We start from the raw sequence: 15,975 nt of genomic DNA, 5'->3' as shown, positions 1-15,975 counted from the left end.
TACTCTCTTTTCTTTCTCTCTCTACTCCTTCCTCATTCTCTCTTTCTACTAAAAAAAAAATATTCATAGCAAAAGAATCATGATCACCACACCAACTCAAAACCCATGTGAGTTCCTTTCCTTCTTTTCATCTTTTCATTTTTCCTTCTCTTAATTTCTTAAATTTTGCCCCCAAATCTCTTCTTTCCCTCCTTTTTCTCCTCCGCTCTCTGAAAAAGCTTGATTCTAGGAAAAACAAAGTTTTTAATATGCAAAATAATTTGAATTTTTTTAATTTCCCTTTTTATTTTCTGTTTTTCCTACTTTAGAATTGGGCATTTTGAATTTTACTAGAATTTCCAACACCCCACCAAATATTCCATCAATATTACTACTCTAAGTCTCTAACCCAATTTGCCAAATTCAAAAAAATAAATAGTTGGACATTTTATATTACTTTAAATCCCTACATATTTTTCACTAATTTTATAAAAATAATTTTTAATATTTGTAATTATCATATCTTTTCACTAACTTTCTTTTAATATTATTCTAATATTTATAGTGTCACTTTACTCCATAAAATTTTTTACTTAATAAAATAATATTTTCACCATTTAAAATATTCTATTTTTTTAATTTTGGTCAATATTTCTTATAAATAGTTGTTTATAAAACAGAGTAATTAAGGATCTATCATTCTCCAGCGTATCCACAAATAATATAATTTTTTTTTTCAATTTCCTAATATTTTTTATATCTTTTATAATGGTTAAAGGAGGGGTATGTGTCTCTCTCTAAAGTCTAGAGTGTTTTTTTAGCTGAGTTCCATCAAAACTGTCAATTTCATCCCATTTCCCTCCTCTTCTTATCCCTTATACTCACTCCTCCAACTCTATCGCTCTAGAAATTCCTCTTGGGAAATTTAATCATTTTCCATCTGGGTTTTCATTTTTCTTTCCTGGGTATTAAAAATAATTAGCTATTGAATTAATTTCGTCATCAAATTTCCATCTATTTCATGTTATATATATTGATACAAAAAAACCCTTTTTCTTATTCATGGTGCAGTTTCATATTGGAAGAAATTTCAAGAAATGATTGGTGGTGTATACAGTTTTAATAATAATTAGAAGTATACTACCTCTATTAATTAGTGTTTAGTATATATAATAATATTAACATAATTACAAAAAAGAGCATACAATTAGGGAAAGATCTAATTAATTAATTAAGATTATATTAATTAAGAGTTACTATAATTAGTATAGCCATGAATAGCAGCAAAAAAAGGCACTTAAGCTCCAATAGCAGTGCAAGTGATCTTATAATAGATGCAAAACTTGAAGAACATCAACTTAGTGGATCCAAACACTGCCCTGGATGTGGTCACAAGCTTCAAAGATCCAAACCCGTATGTAATTCTAAACTATTTTTCTCAAATTTGATCATTTTGGGATTAGTTATGTGAATAAGGGTCACAAAAGTCATAATCTTTAATGATTTTAAAGGAATAATTTACTTTTCCCTTTTTACATTCCATTGATGGGTTGAATTTGAAGGTGATTTTGTTTGAAATAATGGGCTTATGACCATCACTATAATCGTTTTTACTCTTCTTGTATGAGACCATCTCACGGTGAGATGACCTCAAAACGAGAAGTCTATAAGCTAAAAGTTTTTATTATTAAGCTATTTAACTTAAATATTAGGCATATTTCATTGTGAAATCATTTCATATAAGAATTTGTTTAATCAATCCCCTTTAAACTTAAAACTCAATATATATATATATATATATATATATATATATATATATATATATATATATAAAGTTTCTGGCATGATAATTTTGTGCATTAATAAAAATCAATAGTTATTGAAAAAACATATATTAAGACAAATCACTTTGGACACAAATATAATTTTTCAAATAGATCGAAAAAATTTAATAGTATTCGAAACACGAATATATGTTTATGTGGTATAAGTAATTTGTTGAGTGTTTTGTGGTAGGATTGGGTAGGTCTACCAGCTGGAGTGAAATTTGATCCAACAGATCAAGAGTTGATAGAACATCTTAACTCAAAAGTGGAAGAAAAATCTTCTAAATCTCATCCTTTAATTGATGTATTTATCCCTACTATTGAAGGAGAAGATGGAATTTGTTATACTCATCCTGAAAAACTCCCAGGTAACAATTTTTTTTTTAAATTTTTTTTTAAAATATATATTTTGTATTATTTTAATCGCAGAAAGAATTAAAAAAAATTATTTCTTTGAAAAAAAATCCATATTGTTTTATAAAAAAGATACCTATAATTTTTTTGTTAATCCCTTTTCTTGGTCTGTACAAAACACCTTGCTTCCTATAGCTTAAACCAAAAACACAAAAAGAAAGTTGTTGTAAACATGTTTCTCAAAGTCTTAACTTGAAACACACTGACCAAACTCACCATCACTACAAGTTAAATTTGGGAAATTTCCTTCTTATCTAATTTTTTTTGTTATCAGTGTTTGAAAAGCACAACAATATCAAATCTATTTCCTATCATCTAGATTTCGTTTCGAGGCGAAATATATACATGGGAATTATTTAAATATAACAAGAAGTTAAATTAGGTTAAAATTTTTGTAAACGTTAGCATTTCACCCTTTTTAATTTATTAACTATCCAATATCTTCCTCACATGCGAACTCCTATTAATTTTGCATGTGGGAGTAATCAATTAAGGTAGCTATGTCATTTCTTCGAACCTATCATTTTAATTTTTTATCGAACCATCGGCTTTAATATCATGTCAAATAAGGATCCACTTATTTTTTAGGGAAACACGAAGTACATACACTCCATAAGCCTAGAATATATCATTTCAAAACCATATGACAATAAAAGAAGAACTCTAATAATTTATCGATTTGGGATAAACTATCCCACACCCGGTACATTTACAATTGTCTAGTTTGTTGCACCTAAGTGAACCTAAATAACGTTGAATATTTTTTATGTACCATTTTATCTCATCATTTCTCAATTTTCCCAAATAAAAAAACAGGAGTAACAAGAGATGGATTGAGCAGACATTTCTTCCACAGGCCATCCAAGGCCTACACAACAGGAACAAGAAAACGAAGAAAAATCCAAACAGAATGTGATCTTCAAGGAGGCGAAACCCGTTGGCACAAAACGGGCAAAACCCGACCCGTAATGGTAAATGGGAAACAAAAGGGGTGTAAAAAGATCCTAGTCCTGTACACAAACTTTGGAAAAAATCGAAAACCCGAAAAGACGAACTGGGTAATGCATCAATATCATTTAGGACAAGATGAAGAAGAAAAGGAAGGTGAACTTGTAGTGTCAAAAATATTTTACCAAACACAACCTAGACAATGTAATTGGTCGTCGGAACGAAGCCCGACGACCGGAGAAGGGAGTGAGGCTAGTGGAACAAGGGAAAGTGGAAGTAATACATCTTCATGTAAAGAAGTGATGATAAATCATGATAATAGAGATTATCAAATGTGTATTTCTGCTGCTTCACTTTCTAGTTTTACTGATTTGGATATGCAACATTTGAGAGCTAGTGGTGATGAACAATTTAGCTTTGTCCCTTTTGGTAGAAAACCCTTTGATGAGGTAATTAAATTCTATTTTTCTCCATATTTTTTGTCATTTATTATATGTCTTTTCTTATTTCTCTTCTTGAATACTTGTTTGTTCTTATTTTGTATCTAGTGTAAATGGGTAAAATTTAATAGAATTGAGAAGTTAGATTGGAAAATGGCATAAAAACAATTGCATTGTAGAAATAAGTGGTTAATATGGGGGGAGGGTATAAGTTTGTGGCTGATATTAAAAAAAACGAGAGTGAGACTATTGTCTTAAGAAAGGGTGCAAAGTCAATAAAATAAATTAAAATGAAAAGTTGTCCAAAATAAAACAATTTTAAAGTTAAGTTTGACTAAAAATTTTATTAATGTACAAAAAAAAAAAACAAATTTATGTAAGATCATAATATATATATATATATATATATATATATATATATATATATATATATATATATTGAGATTTAAAAAAATTAAATGTAAATAACAAAAGAGAATTGACATATTATATTTTGAAATATTTATTTTCTTATTTTACCAAATGGGTGGTATTTCTCTATTTTAATCATTTGGTTTAATGAATTTTGTACATTTTCTTTGCTAACAACAGTACTCAATCAAAAATAAACTTTGTTTAGATGGGAGCTTAATAAGAAATGTTTAAACAAAATTGTGAATATAAGAAATGTTAATATGGACTGCCCTACTATCACCGTCAATTTAACTAATGTTCAACTCTTTGTTTATAACCAATTATTATTTAGAATAGCCAATATAATGATACAAAATCTTTGACAACTTTGTAAAGTGAATTAACTTGGGTCTTATTGGATACAAAGGCAAAACAAAGTAGAAACACCATGTTAAGCTAATCAATAATGATGAATTCTTTTAGAAAAGAATCAATTCATCTGAAAGCTTAATTATTTGTATAAATATAATTCGATTTTTAAATATTTTTTTAACTTAATGTTTAATATGAGAGATAAATGTAATTCGAACCCATAACCAGCATCTAATACCATGTTAAGAAATCAACTCTATCATTATGTAAAGCCCTAGCTTGTTGTATACTTTGGTTTAGGCCGGAATGGGAGATGCTACAATAGTAGTAAGGCGGGAGACAGACGCCATACGAGCTACAAACGACGACGACCATAATGACCAAATGTCGAAACAACAACAGCAACAACATCAACTTCATCAACATCAAAGCCAACATCATCATGTTCATAATCCTCATCCCATGAATGTTTCCCAAGATCATCATCATTATCATATACAACAAGCCAATTGCAATGCCACGAAGGCTGGTTTCAATATTAGTACACCATCACATTCCATCTCCCAAATTATATCTCCACCTCCTCATCATGCCTCTATAATTCTTGATGATCACTCATTTCAACATGTTTCTAGAATCATGCAGCTTCAAAATCAAACTTTAATGCAACAGGTATGAGATCTCCAACTCTATTCTTATATATGTATGATAATTGATTCATGAACAGCTTCGAAGTAGGGATGAACATGGGTAGGATTTAGCTAGATCCAAATCCAGACTTTATATTTTTAATTGGACCCAAATCTTGACCTAGATCTATAAGGTCTGAAAATTTTGGACCCAGACTCTTAGGGTTGGTGGATCTAGGGTCTAGATTTGGGTCCAAAATAATTTTTTTTCCTTAAAAATTTTTTAAAATTTATTATACAATTTTCGTCCAATCAAATTAAATTATTTAAACACTTTCAGCTTACAAGGATCTTCTAATACTTTATACTAATTCAACGATCAAATATATGCAACTTTCTAACATTTTAAGTTCTTAAAATGAAATATTAATCAAGTCTTTTGATTTTAAAAATATAGATACAACGACCATATTTCAAATTACATGTATAGACAAAGTTCCAGATCACATCATGTTCCAAAATATAACAAAGATTCAAATCAAACAATTAAACACACATGATTAGATAATATGTGATTTTGAAAAAAAGATATAAATGAGTCTATGGGTCGAATCTAGGTCTTAAACGTGTGGACCTGAACCTGGACCTTAAGGTCATGGACCCACATCCGACACAGATCCATAGTATTCAAAAACAGGTGGATCAAGACCTTTAAATAGGGTCAGGTTGTGTCTAGAATCTTACGGTCGAAGACCCATATCCATCCCTGCTTTGAAGGCTCTAATACCATGTTAAGGAACCAACTCAATTAAAAATTTAAGTTAATGGTTAAGGTTCCAGAATATGTTAATACAATTAACGTTAGCTGTAAAGTTAATTAGGATCAACTTCTACGCATAACTTGAGCATGGGGCTGGGCATCCATGCACATGCTTATGTTTGAATATGAATTGTCCAAATAATTTGTTCTCACTTGTATTTAATTTAATGGATAATTTTATAGTGATTAACTTTAACTTAATTTTATGAAAATATTACGGTATATAGTCTAGTGTCGTCGTAAAATATTAAAAATGTTATAATATATTATTACACAATGTTATTAAGTGGCATCCAATTAGAATGAGGGTAAAGATCCGATAAATGCAATTTTACTTTAATTAGTGCCAAAATTAAATGTAATATTATTTTGATTAATCTTTAGTAGAAACATACTTTGAGAAGGTCTCATATAATCAAACACAATTACATTAGGAGTAGTTAAACATATAAGATGGACATGCTATACCATTAATCGGATTATTTAGAATAAAGTATGTTTGTAGGCATATTTAGTATCCAAATCCTATTATTCACGGTTATAAATTTAGGATATTAGTATAAGACGTGCTATAAACACATATCTCTGTATCTATGCTAAATTAATTCAAATGTCATACTTCTATATTATGTTTTAATTAATTCATTATGTTAATTAGGTTTTTTAATCAAATAAATCACACCATACCGTAGACATGCCCATCACCCGGGTCTAGATAGATTAGCCCTTAATCGTATATATTGTTCTTTTAAGATTACTATAAATAGTGACATATCGAAAGGAGAATTATAACCATCTAACAATATTCTCAAAGTGAGCTAAATTATAACTTTTCAGATTATATAATAATAGAAAATGATAAATTTGTTTGATAATGGCATGCTCACATATAAACCTTTCCAAAACAAGCTTTTACATTTATTGTGCATAATTATGTTTTAAGCAGGAGCAACAAGAAGAGCAACAACATGATAAATTAGTAGCAAGTTCTGCAGCTGATTTGGAGGAAATCATCATGGCCTGCACTTCTGCTTCTCATTCTGCTGTTGTTACTGATTCTATCAAGGAAGTAAGTTTTACCTTTTTGACTCTGCATTCCATGTCATTTATTTATTTTATTTATTTATTTATTTTATAAAGTTGGAAAAAGAAAAAGGAATAAAAAAGTAAACAGGATTACAAGTTGCAAATATATAAAAAAAAAACCTACATCTTTACTTGGAGTATAATATATACTCACAACATTTCAATGACTTTGTCTCATTTCATTTGGACACGTTTGCCAAGACATATATTGAAGTTTTAATATTTTCGATAATGCATAACTAAAAATTATAAAAAGTTGATATTAATAATCCTTACGATGAGACGCAAATAAGATCCCACTTGATTATGTTTTAACTTATACATTTAGAATAAAATACAAATTAAAAGTAAACTGTTAATATTATAAAAAAAACTAAATGAGACAAAGTCACTAAAATTGAGGGTAGATATCAGTTTTAAGGAGGTGTAGTGAAAGGATTATGCTAGTTAGGATAGTAGTAGGGGAAGAGATAATATCTATTGACAGTGCGTACGGGCCCCAAGTAGGGCTCGATGAGCAGGTGAAGTACGAGTTCTGGGATAACCTAGGAGACCTCATGAGAACTATCTCGGATGATGAGAAAGTTTTTTTAGACGGAGACTTTAAGATGCAGACAACTTTAACTCGGTACATGGAGGGTTTGGTTAGGGGGCAAGAAACGAGAGTGGGGAGAATTTACTGGAGTTTACGCTAGCAAAAGATTTGGTCATAGAAAACTCGATCTTTAGAAAGAAAAACGAGCATTTGACCACTTATAAGAGCGGTGGCCATGCAATCCAAGTTGATTATTTCTTAGTGCGCAAGGGAGATCGGACCTCATGCTTGGATTGTAAGGTGGTGTTGGGTACAGAGATGCCCACCCAACACAGGCTTCTAGTACTGGTTTTCAGGATGAGGAAGAAAATCACATAAAAGAAGGTCAAGTCCAAGGGAAAGATCATGTGGGGAGACTCAAAGGAGATATGGTCACAACCCTAGCAAGCGAGATAAATTTGTTGGGCTTCCCAAGCCAGTCAGAAGATGCAAATGAGATGTGGGTGAACATGGAAAAAACCATAAGAAAAGTGGCAAAAGAGACTTTGGGGGTAGCGTCGGGTAAACCAAAAGTGTTCAAAGAATCATGGTGGTGGAACGATGAGGTGGAAAAGAAGATAAAAGATAAAAACAAAAGATTTAAGGAACTTATGTTATGCACGGAAGAGGAGGATAGGATTGAAAAGAGAGTGATCTGAGCTATAAAGAAGCAAAGTGGGCAGCCAATAAAGCGGTAACGGAGGCAAAAAACCGTGGTAATGAGGACTTATACCGAAAGCTTGATACCAAAGAGGGGGATAAACAAATTTTTAAGTTAGCGAGGACTAGGGCCAAACAGCAGCAAGACTTAGAGGCAGTGAAATACATCAAGGATGAGGGGGGACGAGTTCTCCTGAGTCAAGAGGGGATCAAAACTAGATGGCTCCAGTACTTCTCCCAACTGCTCAATGAGTCTAGGGGACCAAAGGAGGCATATAATCATATTTTTGATGTCCAAAAACCACTGGAATATGAGCCAGCGAGGAATATTACCACAAGAGAAGTAGGAGAAGCTCTCAAAAAGATGGGGAGAACAAAGGCAGTCGGGCCAGATAACATCCCGATTGAGGTGTGGAAGGGTTTAGGAGAAGAGGGCATTTGTTGGTTGACAAACCTTTTTAATGTTATTTTGATGACACATAAGATGCCAGAAGAATGGAGGAATAGCACACTAGCACCTCTGTTTAAGAATAAAGACGATGCGCAAATATGCGCTAACTATAGAGGTATCAAACTTCTAAGCCACACAATGAAATTATGGGAAAGAGTGATAGAGGGGAGACTTAGACAGGAAACGGTGATTAGAGAGCACCAATTCAGTTTTATGCCAGGAAGGTCAACCACTAAGGCAATTCATGTTTTGAGGAGACTAATGCAGAAATATAGGGAGCGAAAGAAAGATCTCCATATGGTGTTCATTGACTTGGAGAAAGCGTATGATAGCATACCACGACGTGTCATCTGGGATAGCCTCAAGGCTAGAGGTATTTCTTCAGTGTACATTGAGGCCATACAGGATATGTATGATAGCATTTCGACTAGCATTCAAACACCGGTGGGAATAACAGAGCCGCTTCTGGTTAAAGTGGGACTACATCAAGGATCGGCTCTAAGCCCTTTCATTTTTACTGTCATAATGGAAGAGATTTCTAAATCTATTTGGGAGACGGTATCGTGGTGCATGATATTCGCGGACGACATAGTGCTGGTAGCAGAAACTAGAGAGGAGGTTAGTAACAAATTGAATGAGTAGAGGGAAGCTTTTAAAAGTAAAGGTTTGCGCATTAGTCGTACGAAGATCGAGTATTTACGTTGTGACTTCAGTGGGACATCATCGGTAGGTGAACCAGAGGTGTCCATCGATGATACAGTTAAGAGCACAACCAAGTACAGATATTTGGGATCGGTCATTCAAAGAGATGGGGAGATTGACGGGGATATATAGCATCGTATACATGCGGGTTGGCTTAAGTGATGAGCAGCCACCGCAGTGTTATGTGATAGGAAATTCCCAAGAAAGTTAAAAGAAAAATTCTACCGGACAGCAATCAGACTTGCTTTGCTATATGGGACCGAATGTTGGCCTATAAAGAAGGTTTTCGAACATAAAATGAAAGTCACAGAAATGCGTATGCTGAGGTGGATGTGTGGGCACACATTGATGGATAGAATTAGGAACCAAGAGTTTAGGGACAAATTAGGGGTAGCCCCTATATCTAGAAAAATGCATGAGAATAGATTGAGGTGGTTTGGTCATGTGTAGAGGAAGACTTTCGACGCCCCTGTGAGGAGGGTAGAAAGCATTATAGTAGAGGGTAAGAGGAGTCGAGGTATAGTAGAGGGTAAGAGGAGTCGAGGTAGACCAAGGAGAACTTGGGATGAGCAAAGAAGAATTGACTTGCATGAGTTAAACCCCTCTGCGGACCTGACTAGGTATAGGAGCTGTTGGAGACGCTATATCCACGTCTTAGATTACTGATGTCCGACTAGTTGACCTTTTAGTGCCCTTAACCCCTTGCCCTTATCGTTTCCTTTCTATTTAGTTCATTGTTTTCTTTTGTAGTGGTTCCTCTTTTTATAAGCCTTTAAGTTGTCTTGCACGTGTTTTTCTCGTCTCTTTATCTTCCTCGAGCCGGGGAACTCCTTTGGCCGCGCTTTCCTTTATGGGTATGAGTTGCCGCCGTCTTTCCCTCCCCAGACCCTGGCCTTAGTTTTTTCTAAGAGCAGGATATACTGGGTAGGATGATGATGATGATATCATTTTTAAGAATAAAGAGTTATAACTAATGAAGCAGCACTTTTCTCTCTTTTTTTCACTTAGCGAACTTTATTACATGAAATATGGAAACGTTTTAGATTTTTGTTTTAGTTAGAGAGTACGTATTACTTTTCATAAAAAGTTATGAGTTTAATTCACTTAGTCCATCATCATATAATACTATAAAAATCTTGGAAAATTCCAAGTGTCGTCCTCTAAGAGCGCATAACAATCATATCATATCATATCATCATATCATACAATACTATAAAAATCTTGGAAATTTTCAAGTGTCATCCTCTAAGGAGACATGAAAAATGGTGAATTTTGATTGGTTAAGAAATAACTATATGGCATATTATTTGGAGTAAATTTCATTTAACAATAATATGACTATAAATGGTAAATAAATAAGTTAAAATATATAACAATTATTAAGGAAATAAGTATAGTAAATATTTTGAATTAATCTTTTGTATTAGGATTGGAAATAAAATTACATACAAAAATATTTTCACTTTTTGAGAGAAAATAATAATATAAAGATTATCATAAGTTCATATTATTTGAATATTCTTAATAAAAAAATAGTAAATTAAGTAATTAAAATGACAATCTGAATCAATATAAGGAAATCAATCATCAACTCAAAAAATAAAAAATTAATCCTTAATTAATAATTTCTGTTTGAATTTATAATTGATTTGATATAATAATAATAATAATAATAATAATAATAATAATAATAATAATAATAATAATAATAATAATAAAGGAAGTTGAGATATGTATTTTATTTTTAAAAGTTAATTAATAATTGAAAATCGAAAATATGAACAATACTTAGTGTATTGACTAACTTAATATCAATATGTAGATAAACATGATTATGATTTTGATATTTAAATTTTTATTCTAATTGCGACTTATGTTATTTTAGCATATTAAAAAAAAGTATTAGCAATCCGATAATTTAATCTCAATATTAGTTAGAAGAAATTTAAAAGATTAGATTAGTATCTTACACTATCATTGGTTTATTACTATAATTGAAATTTATAAAAATAAAACTAACATGTCGATTAAAATGCTTTTAGAATAATTTTATATTGAGATGATGCATAGTATATTGATATTGTTATGTTGAGATTTTGATCAAGAAATATAAAATAAACCAATGATTGATACATAGTTTAATAAAAAAAAATTACCTAAAATAATCTAACTTTTTCATGATTTTCCTATAATAATTTTACCTGTTGATTAGCCATGAATTATCCCAACTTTAAGAGGTATTTTCCTAGAGTAACCATGGGTAAACCGATGACCTACTATACAAGGTAATTCACCAAAAAAGTTAACTGAAAATTAATGTAAAATTAGAGAAAAATTTTGCATTTACATAAAAATTTCGAAAAATATAAAAAAATCAGATTTTTTTTCAACATTTTAAAATTTCTTTTGACATTTTATTTTAATTTATCTTTTTTTAAAAAAATAAAACTTGTTATATCAAGTCATCAGGTTATTGGGTTTACTCTATGAAAATACCCTTCAAAGTTGGATTATTCGTGGTTAATCAATAGGTAGGATTATTGTAAGAAGATCATAAAAACATTGGATTATTCTAGGTAATTTTTCCTAAAAAATCTTAAATATTAACATTTTAACATATTACACCTAATTTTATATGTAACTTTATTTCAAAATGATATTAATGTTTTGATGCCAAGTATTTATACTATCTATGTGCTATTTATCTCAAAACAATATTATTTTGGACATTTGTTTGATAAAATTAAGGTGAAAGAAACAAGTATCTTAATAACATATCAATTAAACTAATCTTACACATACTATTTTCGAAACCTAATTAGACAACTATGACATAAATTATTTTAAAACACATTTTTTAGATAAATAAATATTCAATTGAATTAGTTTTCATTAAAATGAATTGATGTGAAAAGTTCAATGCATACTTTATTATTTGTTTAGATAATAACTATTTATAATCATCTATCATTTTATATTTCTGCTATAATAAAACTAACTTATACTATATATAATTACGCGTGTACTTAAATAAAAATTAATGATTGAAAACTAAAGCTTTGTGCATGAATCATAACATTTATTAAAAAAAAAGCTGTGAAAAGCCTAGTATCAAATTTCTAGAACACTTGCCATGTGTAATTTTTCTATTAGATTATTTAAACTAACTAAATTAAATAATTGACCAGTTTACATCAATAAAAAATTTGACAATCAATCAATATTTAACCTGTTAAATTTACTAATTTAGTTATAGAAATTATTTCAACTAATCGAATACTCTAATCTATAAATTGACTATGAGAATAGAAACAATGAATTAAGAATCATGTAGCTGATATTAACAAATTTAAAATTATAAATTAGGAAATAAAATATTAACCATATATCTTTTAATAAATTACTCTTAGAGAAATTTAAAAAGAAAATAAAGTATGAAATATTTAAATGATATTAAATAATTTATTAAGATTTAGACTGATTCATTTATAGAAATTATTTCAACTAATCATCATACAATTTAATACAAAACTAAAAAATCACACATGTCATTCTGTTGGAGCCATGCTTGATGAAAGAATTTTTTTTGTTGATATTGGCTTAATTGACAAATAAAATTAATCAACCTGTTATTTGTTTTACTAATCTACAAACTATTGAAATTTATTACACATATAAAAATGTCATATCTTAACAATTATTATTTATTACTTCATCTTTAGTATATATATAATAAATTTTGTTATTACATACTTCTGAAAATTATATTTATTTATATCTTTATACTAAGAATTCCGTATATTGCACAGGGTTTTATACTAGTATCCTTTAATTTCCGTCAATTTATCGTACAATAAATTAAAAAGATTAATTACGTTATTTACGTAGAAGAAAGGATGGAATCTATTTATTTGAACAATATGCCTTCGCCCTTTACTTGGAGAACATAAAATAATATTTTTAACTTATATTTATAATTAGTTGCCACATTTTCATTTTTAGCAGTCCCAAATTAGTTGTAAAATTTTTAGGTAGAGTAAATCAAATGAACCTTAAAATTTAAACCATCATTTAAATCATTAAGGTAAGGGGGAGCTATTGGTTGGCGATGATTGACCACGACCTACCCTTAAGGATCAGTATAATTATGAAATTAATGGAGAATTTAACTTACAAATTACTTTAATTTAGTTGCAACTTACAATGCAATATTTGTTGTTTTCGTTATTAATTAACCTCAATCATAATTAACCTCAATCATATATATATATTGGATATTATATATATATAATAATAATGTTATTAATTAACCTAATCCAACATGCCAAAGCCCCATCCTTATGTAAAGTTTTTGACCCCTCACCTAAAACTTTTTTTTAAAGTTAATATGAAAATTTCTCATTAATCTAATAAAAAATACAATGGCAAATATTTTTTATCATGGTATTAGAAGAATCATAACAACCAATCAATAATAGTATTAGGAATTACTTTTTAAGTCTAGCTATAAAGTGATTTACTCTTTTTTTTTTTTTTTGAATACGGGACAAGTCAAATAATGTAAGAAACAATGGTTAACAACCCAACAACAACCAAGCTCTAATATCGGGATAAAATTAAAAAATGGGTCTAAAAAGCCAAAAATAAGAGGAAAAGAGGTAATCTATTAATAACCACAAATAAAATTCGCCAGTAAAACCAATTAATAATAGTAGGAAGTTAATCCATAATTTTATAAAGTGGTATTGCTTTCTTCACGACTTTTCATCTTTTAATATATGATAACTGGTAGCTTACATATGGACGATAATAAATATTTCAATGACATATTTGTCCGAAAAGGGAAAGAATTGAAAGATATTTGTCCTCTTCTCAGTTTTAGTTCCTGTTTCGGTGCAAACTTCGGAAAAAGATTATTGTGATAAATGTTATGTGTAGGAAGGAGTAAATTGTGAAAGAATGTTTTCATCATTTTTTTGGCCATTGTTTATCATTCAACCTTTTGTTACTGTTGTTTGCCTACTTTCCTGTGTGGACCATATATAGGGTACTATAACAGAGAGGTTGATAATGATACTCTCTCCTCTTTAATATTTTTCTCATTATTTATAATATTACATTTTAGGAGAGAGAAATTTGACTATCATTTTTGAGAGGTGTCTTTAACATATAATGTTAACGTTTATAATCATACACTTTCTATAATTTTTAATGATGCCTAACTAAAACATTAAGGTTTAAAAATTACTTTAAAAATTATGTAAAAAGTAAACAAGAAAAAAAAAGAGAGTAATATTTTGATACCCTAGTGCCCAAATTTAGGTAAAATTTTTTAATGTGTTAGCTAATTCACTTCTAGTGAAAAGTAATAAATGAGGAAAGCTTTAATAGTGCACTCTTATATGCTTTGCCTTTTATTTAGCTTTTAGAGAAAGTGAGGTATTTTTAAGAAAATCTGAATGTATGTAAAAATAAAAAGAAAAATTAAGTTGTGCGGATGAAATTAAAGAAAAAAAATATATTAACGTGTTATCCAATTATGTAGAAAGTAGTGACTTAGAGACATAAGATAGTAAGCTGCTTGATGAAAATTTTTGAGAATTAATTATAGTTTACCTTTTTACTTGTTAAAAACACCAAAGAATAAAAACAACCTTATTTAAAATATATATATATATATATATATATATATATATATATATATATATATATATATATATATATATATATATATATATATATATATATATATATATATATATATATATATATATATATATATATATATATATATATATATATATATATATATATATATATATATATATATATATATATATATATATATATATATATATATATATATATATATATATACACTTTAGGATTATATAGTAAGGAAAAAGAGAAATAAACTTTTTTTTTTCCTGAAAATATTGAAGAGCTTATGAAGTATTTGCTGAAATATATAAGGGAGCTTATCAAGTATTTGACGATCATGAATGATCTAATCATGTTGAGTTTCATGTTCTATAAAAAAATTTGGATTCATGATAGACTAAACAATTTGAGTTGAGTAAAGGTTAACTCGTGACTGACTAACTTGATTAGCATTTTAGCCATTAGTTTGAAACTTAATTTGTGACTCTAACTCTTTTTTCCATTGTTTTAATTTAGGATTCAATTTCTTCCTTGTGTCATTACCAAAATATTATTATTTACAAACAACATGCACCAAAACACATATCTTGTATAGATTGAGTTATTTTATCTAGGATCGCTGCAAAAAGAAAGGAGGTCACACAAATATTAAGAATATTGGTAAATGAATATTTTAATAGGGCATCTTAAGTGAGATCATGTCTTAATAATTATAGGTTTTGATGTAGGAAAAAGAAATAAATTATACTTTCTCCATTCTAAAATACTTGTTATATTGAACTTATTGGTGTTATTCATTTTTCAAGTTTATTTTATATATCGCGACTAATGAGTAAGAGATAATCAAGTGAGATCTTGTATTTATTGTCTAATCACATACTTCATAATATTAAAATTTTATAATTTTTAGTTAAGCATGATTTAAGATACCAATGATCAAAATTACGCATTGATGAATTGCACAAGTGAAATATAGCAAGTATAACGAAGCAAAAAATATAAGTTTTACTGAAGCATTAT

The 15,975-nt window shown here is 29.2% G+C and overlaps 1 protein-coding gene across 3 annotated transcripts in view; it reads left to right on the top strand.

The window, feature by feature from the left end:
- Positions 1-15,975, top strand: part of LOC130823791 (NAC domain-containing protein 75-like) — a 16,905-nt gene continuing 930 nt past the window's right edge. The window contains exons 1-6 of one of the 3 annotated variants that reach the window (XM_057688566.1): positions 39-107; positions 1,051-1,393; positions 1,996-2,173; positions 3,036-3,616; positions 4,673-5,044; positions 6,768-6,890. In XM_057688566.1, the coding sequence (XP_057544549.1) occupies positions 1,253-1,393; positions 1,996-2,173; positions 3,036-3,616; positions 4,673-5,044; positions 6,768-6,890 (1,395 nt within the window). In that variant the 5' untranslated portion in view covers positions 39-107; positions 1,051-1,252. Of the gene's footprint in view, positions 1,394-1,995; positions 2,174-3,035; positions 3,617-4,672; positions 5,045-6,767; positions 6,891-15,975 lie in introns of all 3 variants that reach the window. The other 2 variants (XM_057688565.1, XM_057688568.1) reach the window with 2 other exon arrangements.

This window comes from Amaranthus tricolor, chromosome 9 (genome assembly GCF_026212465.1).
Source record: "Amaranthus tricolor cultivar Red isolate AtriRed21 chromosome 9, ASM2621246v1, whole genome shotgun sequence".
NCBI lineage: Eukaryota > Viridiplantae > Streptophyta > Magnoliopsida > Caryophyllales > Amaranthaceae > Amaranthus > Amaranthus tricolor.
The sequence above is the reverse complement of the archived record's forward strand: the minus strand, read 5'-3'. Positions and strand labels throughout refer to the sequence as shown.